Raw genomic sequence first — 19,060 nt, 5'->3', positions numbered from 1 at the left:
GGTGTCGTTCCTGCTCTCTATCTCCTCATCAACTCAAGATATTCATCGCAAGTACTCTAATCCACCTAGCCTCTCTATTCCTCTATCACTACTACTCCCATCATCCAGCACGCTTCACCTCAGCCTATGCAGCACCACCTTTGCTCTGTCTGTTTAAACCTGCTATATACCCGGTTGCATCCGGAAGAGACTGTTGCTACCAGTTACCTCAGTTACAATAAACTTGTAACCACCGCTGTTACTGAACCCTGGCATTGGTGTCCCTTATCTGGTGCCCCGACTAGGTACAGCGAAGAATCGCATGCCCAGTACCCGCATAGTACCGCAGACCGGCCTACAGCTGTGCCACCCTCGTGCCAGTACCGTGACAACTCTATACCCTGCAGCTGCCCCGGTTCCTGCCTGCTAGTAACACCTGCACTGCGGAGTGGCCCTCACGGGTCAGGGCATCGCATTTTTGGTGTCACGAACAGGATACACCACGCAGTGTTTATCATTCTACTGTCTGCCAGCTACTTATCACCCCCTAGAGAGACTTTGCCCGATTATTATGGGTGTAATCGAAGTGCTTCGGGCCTTAGGCGGTACACAAGATGGCCGCCGTCTTCTTCAGCTTCTATCTGCGCCATACCCCGGACAGGAGGGGGTTAACTGCCATGCTGCCCAAGCGCGGGAATCACCCGGTGCCATAGACTTTACAGTGAATCCTCCTGATTGGCTGCCTGTGCCAGGTGACGTCACTGTTGTCGGGCAGATTGCTGGACCGGAACTTCAGCCCCTGCGCTCCGCCTCCTCCCAGGTCCTCAACACCACGCCAGTGCGCAGCAAGATGGAATCCTGCAAGGAGTGCACACCTGCTACTGCTGTACTCGGGCTACCGGAGCCTTCCGTCTCTCCGCCAGCGTTCGACCCGGCATGCCTGCTGGCTTCGCTGCCCTCCGATGGTGACAGCAGCTGGGAATCCGTCCGGTCCGAAGACGGGCATCAAAGCTGGGCCTCTACTCCAAGCTCCCCTGGCATAGGTGAGGAAACCTCTTCCAGCCTTAGCGGCCCCTCGAGCCCCGATCGTTCTGGCTCCTCGAAGTATACCTTCTCCACCGGACCGTCCCTCTCCTCTGAGGACAACTGAATTCTGGACGAGTCTTCACCGGTACCTCCAGATCCTGATCCCGGGGGTAAGACTTTCCCTAAGGGCCCAATATCTCCGGGCCTATGGCGGCCTCCAGGGCGTGATTCTCCGCCCCTACCACAATGGGTATTCGGCCAGGAGCCCAAAGTAATGCAGCTAGTGGAAGATATACAGCGGGCTCTCTCTCTCTCTCCACCCGCCACTAAAGCTGCACCCACTATGGCTACTACTGCGCCTGCAGCCTCTACTATTGCCTGGCAGTCCACAGCGGCTACTATTGGCAGTGATGCTTTCTCTGCCAAAGCCGGCCTAGTGCCTGAACCACCACCATCAGTGCCCTATCCTGATTACGCCCCACTCTGGGGTCATCCATATACCCCCTACCTGGAGTCTAATGCCGCGTTCTAGCGGCTCTTCATCCGCAAATTGGAAAGACCCAGGCCAGGTGCAGCTCCTCTGGAGAGGAGAAGGGGGACTGTCACAAAATTTGACAAGCGGCGGGGCTATGGTCTGGTGATGGACCCATACACCAGACTGCTGGTGCTGGTCAACAGACGAGCCGTGATGCGGGATTACCAGCCAGCCTACCTCAACAACCTTACTCCGAGAGAGGTCATTGAGTACACCCTGATAGGGTCTCCAAAAGGTCCATGGGCTGCAGCAGTTACCAGGCCTAAAAATCCAGGGCCATTTCTGGGTAGTTTGGACTACAGAGCGAATCTTGCTAAAAGCGCCCCCCCCCCCCCCAAAAAAAAAAAAAAAAAAGTAATTCCGTGACTTACAGGTGACGTCTTCTTGGATCTGAGGCGTCACTTCTCTTTTCCTCTCCTTCTGGCCCCGACCTCCATGATGATTTCTTTCAGCTACAATTCGTCTCTTCTATACCTGCTAGACAAACATCTTAGGCTCCGCACTTTTACAACAACTTCCACTTTTTTGTGTCATGGGCAGTGAAGTCAGTAGGTATGTGGGTTGCCCCCTGTATGTAGGATCCCCTGCTGTGCCCCCATATAGTAATAATCCCCCCTGTGCTTCCCCCCATAGTAATAATTCCCCCTGCGCTCCCCCCATAGTAATAATCCCCCTGTGCTCTATCCCCATAGTAATAATCCCCCTGCACTCCCCCCCATAGTAATAATCCCCCCTGTGCTCCCCCTTATAGTAATAATACCCCCAGTGGTCCCCCTTATAGTAATAATCCCCCCTGTGCTCCCACCCCATAGTACTAATCCCCCTATGCAGTACAGATAGTAATATCCCCATACAGGATAGCCTTCCCCCCGTGTAGCCCCCCATGGTATAGACCCACTGTGTAGCCCCCCATAGTAATGCCCTCCCCTTGTGTAGACCCCCAAAGTATAGCCTAGCCCCCCAAAGTATATCCCTCTCCCCAAGTAGCCCCCATAGTATAGCCCTCCCCTGAGTAGCCCCCCATAGTATAGTTCTCCCCCTGAGTAGCCCCCATAGTATAGCTCTCCCCCCGAGTAGCCCCCCCATCCAAATAGCCCCCCATAGTATAGCCCTCCCCCCATGTAGCCTCCCCTCCCCCGTGTAGCCTTCCATACTATTGGCCCCATTGTAGCCGCCACATTCTAGCAGTTATGAGAAGAAAAAAAAATACACTCACCTCTCCTTGATCCTGCGGCAGCGTTTCCCTCTGTCTGGCAGCTGGTCTTGTAAGTACAGTGAGCTTCCGGCACAGGCAGCCTGTCACACACCTGCCCGGAAGCTCACTGCTGTAGCCCCGCAGCGCCCAGACTTCTCTGCGGCGGTCATGTGATCACGTCACATGTCCACTGCCAAACAGAAGAGAGAAGTCCGGGCGCTGCGGGGCTACAGCAGTGAGCTTCCGGGCAGGTGTGTGGCAGGCTGCCTGTGCCGGAAGCTCACTGTACTAGATCCGGCTGCCTGGAGGGACTGGCCCCCTAGCTGTCAGCGCCCCGTGCGGTCGCCCGGCCCGTCCGCCACTAGAAACGGCCCTGTAAAAATCCAATACAACGGCCTTTCCTACCAACTCCGTCAGAGAACTGGGAAGAAGATTGGCAGGATTTCAAACCTCTGGGCTCTATCACTGCTACTTCCAAGGCCCCAGGTTCAGCCACTACCACTGCTCACTCCACTGCTCCTGCTGCTGTGGCTAAAGCCGCTTGTTCCACCACTACGGTCACTTACCATGTGGCGCCCATCATTTCCCCCATCACCACAGTGACCCCTAGTATTGTGGTCACCACCGCATCTGCAGATGCCTCTGCTCTAGCATCCCCACGCTTCTATTATCCACGGGAAAATAAAAAACAGAAGAAGGAAAAGGGGCATAATGAGGGTCCTCCTGCCTTTTCACAATAACATGCTATAGAGACCGAAGTCCTTAAACTGTTTTCTGTTCCTCCTGACCAAGAACTTTGTCTATTAACCAGCTATGTGCTGATGGACACTCACATTGCTAAAAAGTTTTCAGTGCCTGTTCCAGAGCCTTTTACATGGACGATGGTCTTGTTGCCTAAAAGAGACTCTACCAAACAGAGACACTTATCCAGTTCTTCCTAAAGCACTTTCATTATGTGATTATGTGATTGCCAGAAGGTTATTATTGCACTTATTTCAGTGTTGCACTTATTTCTAGTATCATACTTCAGTGTTATCAAGGGTATTTGTATATTTCCTCCTCTGAGTAAGCAAAAGGTCCTTGAGAGTAGAGTGCCTCTTTTGAAAAAACAGTATATATTTTTCTGGTGTCAGAGTCAGATAGCTCCTCCGACGAGTAAGAGAAGTCAGTTCATATATATATATATATATCAGAGAAAGTATAGTTTTGTAGGAGTGTATTTTCTTAACAAGTCTTGTGTTTTCCATTACAGTATTATTTTATCTACAACTGGAAGGATTATTTTAGCCAGTTTTCTTCAGAAGTCTTCATATCTATTTGAGCCAGTTCACCTCAAAACCTTGCAGTATTTGTTGTCTCTTGTGTTTCCTTTCCTTGTGTCTCCAGTGTTTGTTCACCTCTGTCTTGTCCCAACATAGTAGTTATTACACATAGTCATACTCAACATTTACACTTGTCCATACACATTGCACCCTGGATACGTTTTCGTGTGTTCGGCCTATAGAGTGCTTGTGTGGTACGATTGAGTGGTGTGTATGAGGGTACCCAGATGTATGTTTGCTTTTATTATTTTCTTCTTTCTCTTTCAGGTGTCCGGGACACTTCACACAAGCACCCAAGGTAATACACAGGTCTTCACAGTTCTCTCTCCAGTAGGGTAACACATTTTACTGAAAACCTACTGTCTAACTGGCTGGAATATTGAGGGTCACCCGCCAGCAGTTAAGTTGTCCTGGCTTACATGTCAGATGGATCACGCACTAACTACCTGTAACCAGAGTACGTTAGGCACCCCTAGGTGAAGTCCTGCCACCAGGGTTTTCTCTTTTGTCACTTTGTCACCTGTGCCTTGAGCGTGGGAAACACACACTTCAACACACACAGTCACCATCCATTCCTGTTGTCTTATTGTCCAGTCCATTCATGTACCCCTCGAGATTCGCCGAGGTCGACTCAAACTTGCTAGGGAGATATGCAGTGTCCCAGAACAGGCTGTCTGTTTCTCACTTTAAGTTTACTTTTATTACTATAGCCATGCCTGTCCTGGAAACTATATGCACTGCAACTGTTTACTGTGTCGTCCCTATTACTCTCAGGTTCATGTGTATATTTTGTGTGCATAACTATGTGCAGTGGTATGCAAAGGCTGGTGATCACGTGATCGTGCCCCCTGTAACCATGGCTCCTCCAAGGGCCATCGAGCTTTGGCCAGGGGTACCATGTGACTTCTCCTTGCTGCGCAGTTCCGGCCCCTGCTCCCAAGCAAGGAGGTCGTGCGTGTGTATCCCTCTTCACCTTCAAAAGAATGGACTCGGTGCTCTGCTGTTGCAGTTCCTGGCTGTCCGCCTGCTCAAGTGCCTGGAGTATCCTCTCATCTGGGTGTCGTTCCTGCTCTCTATCTCCTCATCAACTCAAGATATTCACCGCAAGTACTCTAATCCACCCAGCCTCTCTATTCCTCTATCAGTACTATACCCATCATCCGGCACGCTTCACCTCAGCCTATGCAGCACCACCTTTGCTCTGTCTGTTTAAACCTGCTATATACCCGGTTGCATCCGGAGGAGACTGTTGCTACCAGTTACCTCAGTTACAATAAACTTGTAACCACCGCTGTTACTGAACCCTGGCATTGGTGTCCCTTATCTGGTGCCCCGACTAGGTACAGCGAAGAATCGCATGCCCAGTATCCCGCATAGTACCGCAGACCGGCCTACAGCTGTACCACCCTCGTGCCAGTACCGTGACAACTCTATACCCTGCAGCTGCCCCGGTTCCTGCCTGCTAGGTGTTTATCATTCTACTGTCTGCCAGCTACTTATCACCCCCTAGAGAGACTTTGCCCGATTATTATGGGTGTAATAGAAGTGCTTCGGGCCTTAGGCGGTACACAAGATGGCCGCCGTCTTCGATAACGATTGAACTCGAACGATAATCATACGTGTAAACGCAGTGAACGATCGAACGACGAGCGAGAAATCGTTCATTTTGATCTTTGAACATGTTCTTAAATCGTTGTTTGTCGTTCGGAAAAAATTCGCAGATTGTTCCGTGTAAACAGTCGTTCACCGATTTAACCTATGTGCGAGATAGGCTTAAGCGATCGCAAAACGTTCGCAATACGATTTTTTCGTATGATATATCATTCCGTCTAAATGCTGACCGTTATAAAAAAAATAGTTACTTCGAAATCGTTCATCGTACGATCGGGCGAATTATCGCTCCGTGTAAACGCAGCATTAGACAGGATGCACTATGCTACTGAAAGTGGCCACTTTCATTGGGGAATTCAGTTGTCATGAAGTCAGGTGGTACCTCTCAAAGTATTATCCACATGAATGCTAAGACCCCCAGGTCTCCAAATAAATCACAGACCAGAGCATCATGTCACCTCTAACTAATTCTTTATACAGAGAATCCTGGTGCAATCTCTTCCCCAGGTAAGCAATGTGAGTTATAACACCAGGACACTTTTTTCCATTAAACCACAGTCCAGTTCTACTGCTCATGTGCCCAATTGTAGGTGTTTGTAGCAATGTAGTGTGTGGTTTGTGAGACTCACTCCTCTCTAGAACTAAGGTTAATGGTTATTGCCCTGTACCTCTAGTGATATATCAAATTGTATCACAATCTAGTGTATAACCAATCCTCTAGGTTCTATTAGTGTATAAAAGTAAAAAGAAGTCTGAAAATGTAGTAATACAATACTACATGAATATAAATATAAAAACATAGTATCACCACTGTGGCCCTTGTGGTTTGATACAATATACAAGGCATGTCAACAATAGTAGATAAATGAACAATATATTAAGATTGGTAAAATTCACACTTGTGGTGCTCCAAATGATATATTTCAGATAATAATTATAGACTGTGTCACTGTAATATGATGTAGTGTTGATCATATTACTGCCTAAACTGCACAGTATTGCATAATCTTGAGATCAATCTGTACACACATCAGACTGCAACTATTGACTGAATAGCAGCTGCAGAAAACTGACATGTCAGTTTTTTGTGACGCTGCTAGGGATCCCGGCCGGGATTCCATAGAGGACAGCACTACGTAAGTTCCGTAGTAATCACGGTCATTGTTGCAAATCAGCAACAATGGCCGTGATTACAACGGAACTTACCTAGTGTGAACATAGCCTAATATATTGTTCCTTTACCTACTATTGTTTACATGCCTTGTATATTGTATCTAACCACAAGGGCCCTGTATTTTATTACTACATTTTCAGACTTCTTTTTACTTTTTTACACTAATAGAACCTAGATTCTGTTTTTGGCAATAGACAGGAGTCAGCTCAGGCACTTTAAAGGAGAAGCCTGGCAAAATTTACTATTAAAGTATTGTATTGTTACCCAAAAGTTATACAAATTACCAATGTACACTTATTATGGGAAATGCACATAAAGTGTTTTTTTCCTGCACTTACTACTGCATCAAGACTTCACTTCCGGGTAAAACGGTGATGTCACGACCCGACTCCCAGAGCTGTGGGGGCTGTGGCTGCTGGAGAGGATAATGACAGGGGGACACTGAGGGACACAGGGCACTGGAGGGACACTGAGCATCCCCTCTGCCATCATCCTCTCCAGCAGCCACAGCCCACACAGTTCTGGGAGTCGGGTCGTGACATCACCATTTTATCCAGGAAGTGAAGCCTTGATGCAGTAGTAAGTGCAGGGAAAAAAAGCACTTTATAAGCATTTCCCGTAAGAAGTGTACAGTATATTGGTGATTTGTATAACTTTTTGGGTGACAATACAATACTTTAATAAACATTTTCGCTGGGTTTCTTCTTTAGCAGGCTGCCACATAAGCAGCAAACTGCAATGCAATTTATGTTTTGACCCCTTTCTACTATAGCCAGCATTAAAGCGAATATACCACCAGGTACATCGCTATGGCCTTTTTACCCTAACAGAACAGCAACAGCACGGGGATGCCGGTGGCGCAGTCCTTTTTTTGAACTGCTGCCGGATTCCCATGCATGGCGCCGGCACCAGCCCAGCATGAAGCACTGGAGGAGGCCCGCAGGCACAAGTGTGACTAAACCCCCTCCCCTCTGTGACGTGGCTCACTAACATTTAATGGAGCCGCGTCACAGAGGAGAGGGAAGATCAACACACTGGGAGCTGGCGGGCCCGCCCCCAGTGCTTCATGCCTGGCTCGTGCTTGGGAATAGATTGGCACCGTGAGAACTAGGTGTCAGGTCCAAAAAAGGGCTGCACCTCCGATATCCTTGCGTTGGCGCCGGTCTGTTAATGTAAAAATCCTAAAGCAATGTACCTGGTGGTACATTGCTTTAGCTTTTCAGAAGTTTGTGGTAGACTAGCTCCTCTGTAAGATTAAAACCCAAGTTGTTATTTATTTAGGTTAGACTCATGTCTGACAATTCTAATGGAGTTTGACATCAGAGCCTGTGTGAATAGATATCCTGATCTGACCTCCCCAGTTGTTCACCCTCATGGTGGCCACTGTGCCTGCTACTAATGGCTCTTCATTCTGCTAGCACAAGTTAGTTCAGGGTATCTACAGGGACATTGCAGGGACAGAGATGTTACAGTGATGCTGTCTCTATTTGTCTCTATACAAAAGCATACTATACTAGTGTATACAGCAAACATATATCTTACAATGTGTTTTTATATCATGTAAGTCATTATGCCATACAGCAGTCTGTTTTTAGCATCTGTTAATGTATACATTTTTATAAAATGTACTGTATATGTTAAACATTAAGAAAGAAGCAGTGTGAATCCAGCCTCACATTGTCTTTGATAGGTTAGAGTTTAGGTAACAGACAGGACAGTCAGCAGCTGCTATTCTTACTTTTGTCACTTCCCAGCATTGAACGTGCATTGTATATTTTGCTCATGACTGCCTATTTGAAAAACTATTTGGCTCCAAGTCTTGGGGATATCTGGTGATACAAGCTACAAAAAAGGTTGAATAACACAGGTGAAGCACAGTTTTGATGTCTTATGATTGGTACAATGATAAAGCAGACCAACAGATATAACTTGTGCAAAAACTGAATAAAGGCTTTGTCCACTCTTGTGGTTGTAATATCTGTTTATAATGGAAGCCATGGCGCATTGCCAGATCTTTTGCACCAGAATCCTCCTATATATCATGCCATTCTGTTAGGTTAATAGATATAGAACAGTCACCCTGTAGACAAATGATTTCTCATAAGAGTGTTGCTTTTATAAATCATAGAACAAGTACCTGAGTGCATGATTTCTTGCTAAACTTGGTTGACGTTCTTGAAGCATCTCAAAAATATTTGGCTGTCTCAGAAATGCAACAATCTTGTCATTATATGCTGAAATAAAAAAAATATTTAATATTTAATATATAATATTTTAGTTAAAACAAAATCAGTTCCCGCAATTATTATTTTATGATGCCTCTTCTTGTCAGGTAATGCATTTGCAATGGCTGTTTATTGTCTTAACCTTTTTGAGATACCCTTTTTAAAGGGAAACCATCAGCAGGTTAAACAAATCTAACCTGCTGATAGCTCCTTATTGCACGTGGGGCACTGGGAATGTCTAGTCTACCATGTCTAGTAAGTCCATTTGGGCCTACTACCCTCAGAGCACAGATCTGCCCTGGCCTGGTGGGCCAGATCAGTACTCTGGGGGCAGTAGTCCCACACATAGTGCTCCCATTGGCCTTACTGGAAACAGTATTCAACTACAAACTGCACGGATATGGTGCAGAGGTATATGGTAAGAGACTTCCCTTCATCCTCAGCGCCCCATGTGCAATAAGGAGCTATCAGCAGGTTAGATTTGTCTATCTATTTCCTTATTCTGTCCCTATTATGCCAGGATGTGGATTACCCCTTTGAATGGGAATAATTAGATTTCAAAGCCAAGAAAAAGAGTAAGAAAACATGGCAGGAGCTGAGGCCAACATCTCCCTAAACCCTGTATCAAAACTGGGGTCTTGCCAATAAACACACATCTGAGTCATCTGATTTGGACCTGCGCCCTGTTACCTGGTCTGGTGGTTTGGAGTCTGTTTTTATCTTGTATTTCTTGAATGAAGACAGAAAAGTAACCACTGACCAAAGTATTTGAGACTCCACCAAACAACACTACTTATCTTTTCAAGGTTGAAATTCTTTTTTTAATCTTTCTTTTTCCTGATTGTCATTCTTTTAATTACATTTTTTGTACATTACGAAGGGGACAGCCATAATGCATGAGATATCCTTTACAACAAGCCCCATAGACATAGGCAGCAAAGGACATGAGCTGTCTTGTTAATATAATTGAGAACAAGTCATTCCACAAGGAGGGGAGGCTGAACTGTGAGCCTTATCTATTGTCTTCTCTATCAACTGGTGTTACCCTTTAGTAATGCTGTACAGATCACTTTCCAGCAGCATGCGCCTTATCATCACAGATAGAACAAAAAGTTTCAGCTTAGGCTGGGTTCACACTACATTTTTGCAATCTGTTTTTTTTTTCATCTGTTTTTTATTTTTATTTTTGTGTCCGTTAAAAAAACGGATCCGTTTTGATCCTTTTTTTTTATGGAAGTCAAGGGAGAAACGGATCGAAACGGATGCACACAATTGCATCAGTTTTTTTACATCAGTTTTTTGTTTTTTGCATTAGACGGATGAAAAAAACGGATTGCAAAAACGTAGTGTGAACCCAGTCTGAGCAGTGAGAATGAAAATTTCAAAATTTGAGGATTATTTCTAAATATTAGTAGTGAAATGCACAATCAGAAAAAAATCCTTAAAAATGTTTCCTATAAAAACTAGATTTAAATAGTTCATTTTCTGATGACACATTGTGTGTTTCCGCTTACCTAAAGGTACTGATTCCTGTTGATGTTGACTTCTGATTGCAGAAACCAAACTGTTACCTGGCCTTGCTAACAGTGATGCTCCTCTGTTTCTGGAAACCTCTGATGCCTATTTGAAAACACACATGCAAATTAACAATGTAGGAATTTGTCACAAAACTCAACATATGGCATGGTTTATATGGATGATAGTGTTGTAACAGGCCGTAAAATAATAACCCTATTGACAAAACCCACACCAGTATAGCATAGATTATTAACAATGTGGTAGCAGGTTGTATTTTCTTGGTCTTGTGTCCTCTTTTTATTGCAGAATCAATGGGAGCTACCCATATCCAAATATCTATTTATGGCTACCAGAAGAATTAGCATTATGATAAAAACAACCCACAATATAGTTCTACAAATTCTAGCATATATTGAGAACAATATATTAACAAAGTATAAAGGAAAGGCAGAGAAACAGAGAAAACTTAAATAGATAGCTAGAGAATATGGGCTCTCTACATCTAGGCAACAATGTTATTTGTTTTGCTATAATGTTATTTTGATTATAAAAAGTTCTTCTAGGAATCACCTCCCCAGCACTGTAACTCCTAAGTCGTTGAAGATGCTGCCTATGAGTCAAATGATTTGGAAGCCGGCCATTTTGAAGAGGGATTCGTGGATCGATAAATGTTGTCGCTCGACTGTTATGATCTACAAAAAATGACTGGAGAAAAGGATATCTGTGTTAACACTTACATTCAGTTGGTGAGCGAGGAAGAAGATAAGGAAGAGTGCAAGAGATAAAAGGGAGAGAAAGGGAGTATTGAGAGATTTATTAGATTACACTGAGAGAAAGAGAGAATGCAGGATTTTCAAAGGGGGATTTCAAGCCTTTTCCCCCTTCCCGTGGCCTGGAATACTAAAGGGGGTTAAGCAACTGACCAGTCATGTATGTTAGCTGCTTGTCTCGTTTTTAATTCAGCTCCAGACAGAACTGTGACGGGTGACTACAGCTTAGCTACAGTCTCTACAGGGTGTCTGGGTAGTCTGAGACACACCTCCCTCATCATTGGTTCAAGCTGCTGCTGCTCTCCTTCCCCTGCAGTTCTACATGCTTTAACAACTTAGCCGCTAATGATTGTCTCAGGGGATGGGAAATAGGAAATAGCAAGAGGATAGCAGGGAGGCAGTGAAAAAACATGACATTTTAGGAGGGCTGTATCTTGTATGTGGTTGAACGTAACCTATAGACATACCTTTCCTTGTTGGTCAGTTTTAATTTCCCAACCACGGGGCAACTCCAGCCTGGTGTCAGCAAACATGTTAATGAAATTCACCAAGTCTCTGTTGTGCTGATACCGCTCAAAATTCCTGGCGTCCCTGCGGATTTTCAGAATCATGTGCTTCAAGCAGGTGCTATTAGTGAAGACTCTGTAGGCACTCTAACATGGAAGAAAAACAGAGATTTAGAGACTACAGTGTTATCATAGTGTATTTACAGCACAGTGGAGAAAATACAAACCAAATAGCAAATACAGCCTTAGATCTATCTTACCTTACATCAGTAATGGAAATATTCATAATGTGTAACAAATAGTACAAGTGCATTTAAGGAACTGACAGATCTTAATAGGAAAAGAGCTTCTGTCTGCACTCACAAGGCTGTGCCCCCCCCTTTATTCTTATGGGACATCACTAAGGAAAAGCCAGAAGCCAGAAGAGTGAGAAAGGGGTTACACTGCCCATAGAAGCCTATGAAAGGTGGAGGGGTAAGGAGGGATAAGTGAGCAAAAAATGCTGACAATGTGAGCAAGCAGGTCCTTTGCAGGACTTCTGGCCAGGGAGATGGCTGATATTACAGATCACACTGCTCAGTACTAGTATGGGAACTTCTTAAGGTTTACAGGGAGTTAGTGTGTATATACTGTAGTGTATAGTAGGCTGACTGCACTGAGCTCTACTGTGGATTAGTCCCACTTCCTGCGCTTTAGAGGATGACTGTCCGGAGAAAAAAGAATCCACGGCGTGGGCAAGAGTTGTCCTGCCATCCGGTTACACCTTAGTCTGGGTAAAACAGAGCATGTCTGGTGGTGTCAGTCTCTTAATAGAAAGAAGGTATAGTCCCCGTCAAGGCTCTGGCCCAAGCCAGGACTGCTTAGTGAGTGCAGCAGGAACTCTGGTCTGTGGTCTGTCTCTCATACACTAGAACTAACTTATATAGGGTCCTGTAATAGGAAGTGTGGAGGATAGAGAGAAGAAATATAAAGAATGTAAAACACAGATACATTTTGGCAATACACAACAACATAGCTTAACCTTACCATATAGTGCAGCTGTGCCCAGAGGGAGTAAGACACCTAGTGACTGCAATAGAGATTGCAGCAAAAATCACTTGGTGTGACACCTGAGTTACTTTAAAAAAAAGAAGAACCACCCGTAGTGGGACACTACAATTGCATTTTTCAAAGTCTTTTGTTGGAGTGACCCCCTCCCTCCCCCATAAACCCTATACAAAGAGCCTTGGAGTCTAGTTTCATAGGCGATCAGCAGATTTTTGAAAGAAGCTATGTATATGAATGGAAACAACAAAAATAGAATAAAACTGAAAATCAGACACTATGTGCATGAAATGGTAAAAGGCACACTTTATGTACAGAAGCATATTCACAGGCTTTATTGCAGGTAGGTAAACCAATAGTAAGCCAATTTTTTATACTGCAGTAATTGGCAATAAAGACCTTTTTCAGACTTTCAGTCTTTTTTCCTGTTTTTATTTTCCTGTTAAAGGGGTACTCCCCCCCAGGAGCTAAAAAAAAATGAAATGCTCCCAAACCTAGCTGGTCTTACTCACCAAGTCCCCCTGAGTATTTTGAGCCATCTCCCGTCTTTCTAGCTGCTGCCGTTCCTGAGTTTTTCTAAAGTTTTCTAAAAGCCAATCTATATCCAAGATAGGAAACTACATTTCCCATCATGCAATGCTTCTGCCTGATGAGGGTGAAGTAGCAGAGCTGAGACAATGAAGGAGATGATGACAGTGTAGCAGAGCTGAGTTGGGGGCGACGGCGTAGCAGAGCTGAGTTGGGGGCGTAGCAGAGCTGAGTTGGGGATGACGACGTAGCAGAGCTGAGTTGGGGATGACGACGTAGCAGAGCTGAGTTGGGGATGACGGGGTAGCAGAGCTGAGTTGGGGATGATGGCGTAGCAGAGCTGAGTTGGGGATGACGGCGTAGCAGAGCTGAGTTGGGGAGTGACGGCGTAGCAGAGCTGAGTTGGGGGTGACGGCGTAGCAGAGCTGAGTTGGCGATGACGGCGTAGCAGAGCTGAGTTGGCGATGACGGCGTAGCAGAGCTGAGTTGGCGGTGACGGCGTAGCTGAGTTGAGGGTGACTGTGTAGCAGAGCTGAGTTGAGGGTGACTGTGTAGCAGAGCTGAGTTGGGGGTGACGGTGTAGCAGAGCTGAGTTGGGGGTGACGGTGTGGCAGAGCTGAGTTGGGGGTGACGGTGTGGCAGAGCTGAGTTGGGGGGGGACGGTGTAGCAGAGCCGCGGACGATTGGGGGGGGGCGGAGCGTGCTGCGGGCGATGGGGGGCGGCGCTTGCCGCGGGCGATCGCGGGGGCGGAGCTTGCCGCAGGCGATCGCGGGGGGCGGAGCTTGTCTCGCGGGGGGGGGGTGCCGCGGGTGAGTGCAGCGGCTATGCCTCGGGTGAGTGAGGGATGCCACGGGTGATGGGGGTGAATGCAGCTGGATAACAGCAAAACCGTTCAGAATCCGTAATAACTTTATATTGGAAAGATGGAAAGCTACGGGTGGGCAACATATTAATGCAAAAATAATTTTGGGGGGAATACCCCTTTGAGTTCCTAGAGATGACAATAAATACTTACATAGTTTGCATGCAGCACAGTAAAAAACTCTGGATTGGTTATAAACTTGACAGCTGGAGACTGTAATAACAGGGTTATTTTCTGGGAGTTTATAGGCGTTAGCGTTGAGTCTCTTCTCAATTCTGTAAAATATAAAGTGCACCCACTGTTAACGTTCCAGTTCCAATGTCAGCATATAGTAGGCTTCACGTAAGGGGAGGTTTTCCTGATTGAGAGTTTATCTCTTATTTTCCTTGTGTACCATGAAAAATAAATGCTGGGCTTCTAGTAGGGACACGGCAGTTCTGATAAGTTTGCAGAAGAGCTCAAAGATGTGATGCCCTAACACCTTTGTCTGTTAAAACATCCACTTTCCCTAGTTCTTTGACTGTTTGTGGGTTTCACAGGGTCTCCGATATGTAGAGCAATTATTATTCCCAAATTCAGCCTTTTTATTGCCTTTCAAGACCTTAACCCATTAACCCCATATACAGAGCCATATGAGGGCTGTTTTTTGCAGGACCAATACTAGTTTTTAACGGCACCCTTCATTATACCCTAAAATGTACTACGAAACTGCTGTTCTGCAACTTTTGAGAGATTTTGTTTTTACTCAATTCACTTTGTAGTAAAACTGACAATTACAATGATGCTCAATTAATATAATTTTCATGTTTACCAACTTTAAAAAATGTAAACTTAAAACAAAAAAACAAATGAAACAAGACTGAATTGCCATATTCTGACCTCTAAGGCTATGTTCTCACAATGTAAAAATAAAGGCAAATAGCTGTAATGATCATGATTTTTACGTTGTGGGAGCATAGCCTATGACAGTTCATTTATTTTTACTGCATAGGTAGTATGATTCATTTTTTGCTGTGTGATCGATAGTTTTATCGGTACCAGTTTGGAATAGATCTGTTCTTTTTTTCTCTGTTGTATTATATGACCATAAATCAGCAATTCTGGTGCTTGGTATTGTTTTATGTTTACATCAAACACCATACAGGATTAATATTATATATTAATACTTTGATTCAATGGTACTAAATATGTTTATTATTTCTATTTTTTTATTTATTTATTTTTATTTGAAAAATGGGAGCCATTTGGACTTTTATTATGGGAGTTTTTTATACTTTTAAAAAAAAATTTTAGATTTATTTTTCACTTTTTAAGGGGACATTTATATGCAGTAATCAGATTGCTTATACTAATGCAATCAATACTGCTGCAATAAATCAAAATAATCTGCGCTCTTTTTGTACAGCCTGCTTAAAGCAGACTGTACAAGTAGATTTACAATGTCAGGCACAGAGGCATTCAGAAGGCCACTGGATGCCATGGTAACTGATCAGCACCCTGTAAATGAGGATCCTCAAAGGTGCTGCTGCTCCCTACTCTTTACATCACAGGTGTCAAACATGCAGTCCTTCAGATGGGCCTGAATTTAGTGTGATCCACTTCATTCACACCCCTGAGCCTGGCATTCACACCCCCTTTTCAGATAAAGTTCACCCCCCCCCCAGCTATTTAGAGGAAAGTGCAGATATAAAACCATTTTATCCTACTGAATGCCTATTACAAAACTTATTTACTATTTTAATTCATGTTGATAGCCGTAAATAACAGTACCTGAATTTGGTTGCGACAGGTCAGTTTCCGAATCACCAACCCCAGGGAGTCTATCACTTCGACCAGCCTCCTCTTCTGGCCTTTCTGTAGCAATGGTCCGCTGGATATTTTGATATCTTAATTTTTCAAAGGGAAAACAATTCTCAACTGGAAAACTATTCACAACTAGTACAAGAAAATTGCCATTAATGTAATCATAGTTCTTTACAATAATGCAATAGTTGAGTTGAGCCCATCACTTTTATGTATCATTATACCATGTTTGCAGTGTAAACACGACTGGTTACTAGTGCTATTGGTGAGTGAAAAGTATTCCATCATCTTACAAATGTCTTTACATAGGTAGAAATATAGGCATTGCCTAATTTTTTAGACACTATTTTAACATTATCAAAGTCATTGAAAGTGCAACACAGCTCAGCCAAACTATAGTGGGGCAATGATACAGATTTATGTAGGACTATACATGCGACTTTTTGCACCACTACAAGATCAATTTTAACTATATACTATGTTGTTGTTAAAGGAGACCTGTCAGTTGTTTCTGCCCCCCCCGAACCCACCCCACCCCAAGACAGGGCCTGGCATACCGGCTCCTCCGCTTCCCACTCACGGTCTCGGTCCCACCTCCAAGATATGGCCGTCGATGGCCATAGAAAATCAATGGAGCAGTGATTTCCTATGGCCATCGATTTCATCTCAGCTGATCTGTATATTTAACGTGCTGATAAACCAACGGCCATATCTCAGCAGCTGGACCGAGAGCGGGAAGCGGAGGAGCCGGTATGTATGCCGGGTGCTGTATTAAGGTGGGGTGGGTTCACGGCGGCTGACAGGTCTCCTTTAATTCAAGCAACTTTGTGCAGCAGTTAGGGACAAAATGGTCTGTGGTTTCAGGACTGCAAATGTGGGAAAGCTGCTTTACATGAGTGACAGCTGTAGTCAAAAAGATTGAATAAAACTCATTGTATTATTTTGCACTACAGATGTGGCTTGATATTTGCGGTATTGCAATTCAGCTTCACTCACTTTAATGGGTCTGAGCTGAAAACACCCAAATTGAGGACAGGAGAGGTGCTGTTTTGCAGTGCCTTTTCATAGCACACTCAATCGAGTGGCTGGGCTGCACAAATGATTGCTGTAAAGTTTGTGTGGCCAATGACACTCATTGTTATCGGCCATACATTTCCTGTTTACACAGGAAGAAGCATTGCTGATAACAATAAATTTTACTACCCCACAAAAAATGTGTTCAAACGATGATTGGGTATAATACAAATAGTATAACGCACTGTGAGGGTAAATTCACACGGGCAGAACCGCTGCGAGTTCCCCGCAAAAAAATTGCATCTAATCCGCAATGACAAAACCAAACGTTACAAACATGCTGGGAGTTGAGTTTGCCATTGATTTACATGACAAACATTCTCACAGCGTTTTAATCTGCGGATTTATCGCAATCGTTAAACTCGGAGCAGATCCGCCCGTGTGAATTTACCCTGAGACAGATAAATAAATAATGTATCTGGCCTGGTGTTAGTAAAGGAAAGAGACATACTAATATGGTCTTTTTACAATCTTTAATTTTACAGTCTTTAGTTTGAATGGAGCTTTTGTACACATGCTCAATCACAACTCTATGCAAACTGCTGAAGTTGAAAGAAATAAGAAACTCGGCATCCCAAGGCTAGTGATCAATGGGGTTCCCAGCACCGAGACCATCAGCAATTAAATATACTACTTTGAGCAAACTGTAAGTGATAAATGCTTTTTGTGGAAAAAAACTAAGTGTTTGCTTTTAAAGGTATACCTAGGTTAATACTAACCTGCGGTTTAATTGCTCCATCTGCTGGATGGACCCAGACCTACTTATTCCATCTGGCGTTGCAGCTGTTGTAGGTCTCTGCCATGTTGTAGTGCGGTTCACATGATCTACGTAAAACACTCTGCCATGGCTGTCAATTCGAGCCTCCCAGTCTACATTATATAGAAACAGGTTAGAAAAAAGGTATTAAAAAACTTATGTATATTTTTTATTTAAAGCAAATGTACCACTAGGCCAAGCATGAAACACTGACCCCCACCCCCCAGTGTGATGATCTCCCCATGTGATGTGGCACCATTGATTCTAATGAAGCCATGTCACAGAGGTGAGGGAATTTGTCACACTGGGGACAGTCAGGCCCCGTCCCAGTGCTTCATGCTGTGCCGGTGCTCGGGGATAGACTGGTGCTGTGTGCGGGAACCAGGCAGCGGATCAAAAAAAAGGACCAAATCTCTGGCATTGTCACGCTGGTGCCAGTCTGTTCATTTAAAAAAAACAAAGCCATGCACCTAGTGATACATTCGCTTTAATAGACATGACTGGGTTGAAAACACAGAAGCTGTGCAAATTTTTTCCGTTATATTGTTGCCCTGTCAGTTCAATTCCTGGTTCTGGTTGAAAAAAAGACTGACAGAAATAATATGTGTGAACATAGCCTAAGTTTGCACTGCATTGAAAATGTGCCTTCTATAGGGATAGTCTTCTCTAAGAAGATGGCAAGTACATATTCAGCGTGGGGGAACTGAAAATATGTCACAGGAATTCAGGTCTGGTAAAGAGGCGGTCTTTTGGAGAGGTTTTACTATTCACTGTATAGCGGCCACAGAAAACCCTGTCTGTGCACACTATGGAGCGTGCAGCTCTTGCCACACGCTCTATTGTGTGCAGTGGGGAGTTCTGATGGGGGCGCGCACGCATTAGAACTCAGCGGTGCTAAAGATCATCAGGGCGGTACTGCAGTACAGGCCGGGATAATCACCTCTGAGAACGGCCGGTCTCTTACAAAATGTGAACATAGCCTTACGTTGCGTGAACATGGCCTTAAGGTGTATTCCTAACTTAGGTATTCAAAGTATGTGTACTGAATATGCAATACACTTCGAACATATAGGAATGCTATTCATCAAGCTTCTATCAATGGACTATTTTGGGTATGGGCAGGGTACCCC

The 19,060-nt window shown here is 44.5% G+C and overlaps 1 protein-coding gene across 5 annotated transcripts in view; it reads right to left on the bottom strand.

Moving 5' to 3' along the window:
• HECW1 (HECT, C2 and WW domain containing E3 ubiquitin protein ligase 1) overlaps nt 1-19,060 on the bottom strand; it is a 270,057-nt gene that overhangs the window by 47,282 nt on the left and 203,715 nt on the right. For all 5 annotated transcript variants that reach the window (XM_069960322.1, XM_069960326.1, XM_069960324.1 and 2 more), the window contains 7 exons: nt 17,893-18,043; nt 16,067-16,182; nt 14,450-14,571; nt 11,823-12,008; nt 11,156-11,290; nt 10,582-10,687; nt 8,980-9,076 (listed from right to left, as the gene is read on the bottom strand). In XM_069960322.1, the coding sequence (XP_069816423.1) occupies nt 8,980-9,076; nt 10,582-10,687; nt 11,156-11,290; nt 11,823-12,008; nt 14,450-14,571; nt 16,067-16,182; nt 17,893-18,043 (913 nt within the window). The remainder of the gene's footprint in view (nt 1-8,979; nt 9,077-10,581; nt 10,688-11,155; nt 11,291-11,822; nt 12,009-14,449; nt 14,572-16,066; nt 16,183-17,892; nt 18,044-19,060) is intronic.

Source organism: Dendropsophus ebraccatus, chromosome 2 (genome assembly GCF_027789765.1).
Source record: "Dendropsophus ebraccatus isolate aDenEbr1 chromosome 2, aDenEbr1.pat, whole genome shotgun sequence".
Lineage (NCBI taxonomy): Eukaryota > Metazoa > Chordata > Amphibia > Anura > Hylidae > Dendropsophus > Dendropsophus ebraccatus.
This window is presented reverse-complemented; position numbering and strand designations above follow the sequence as displayed.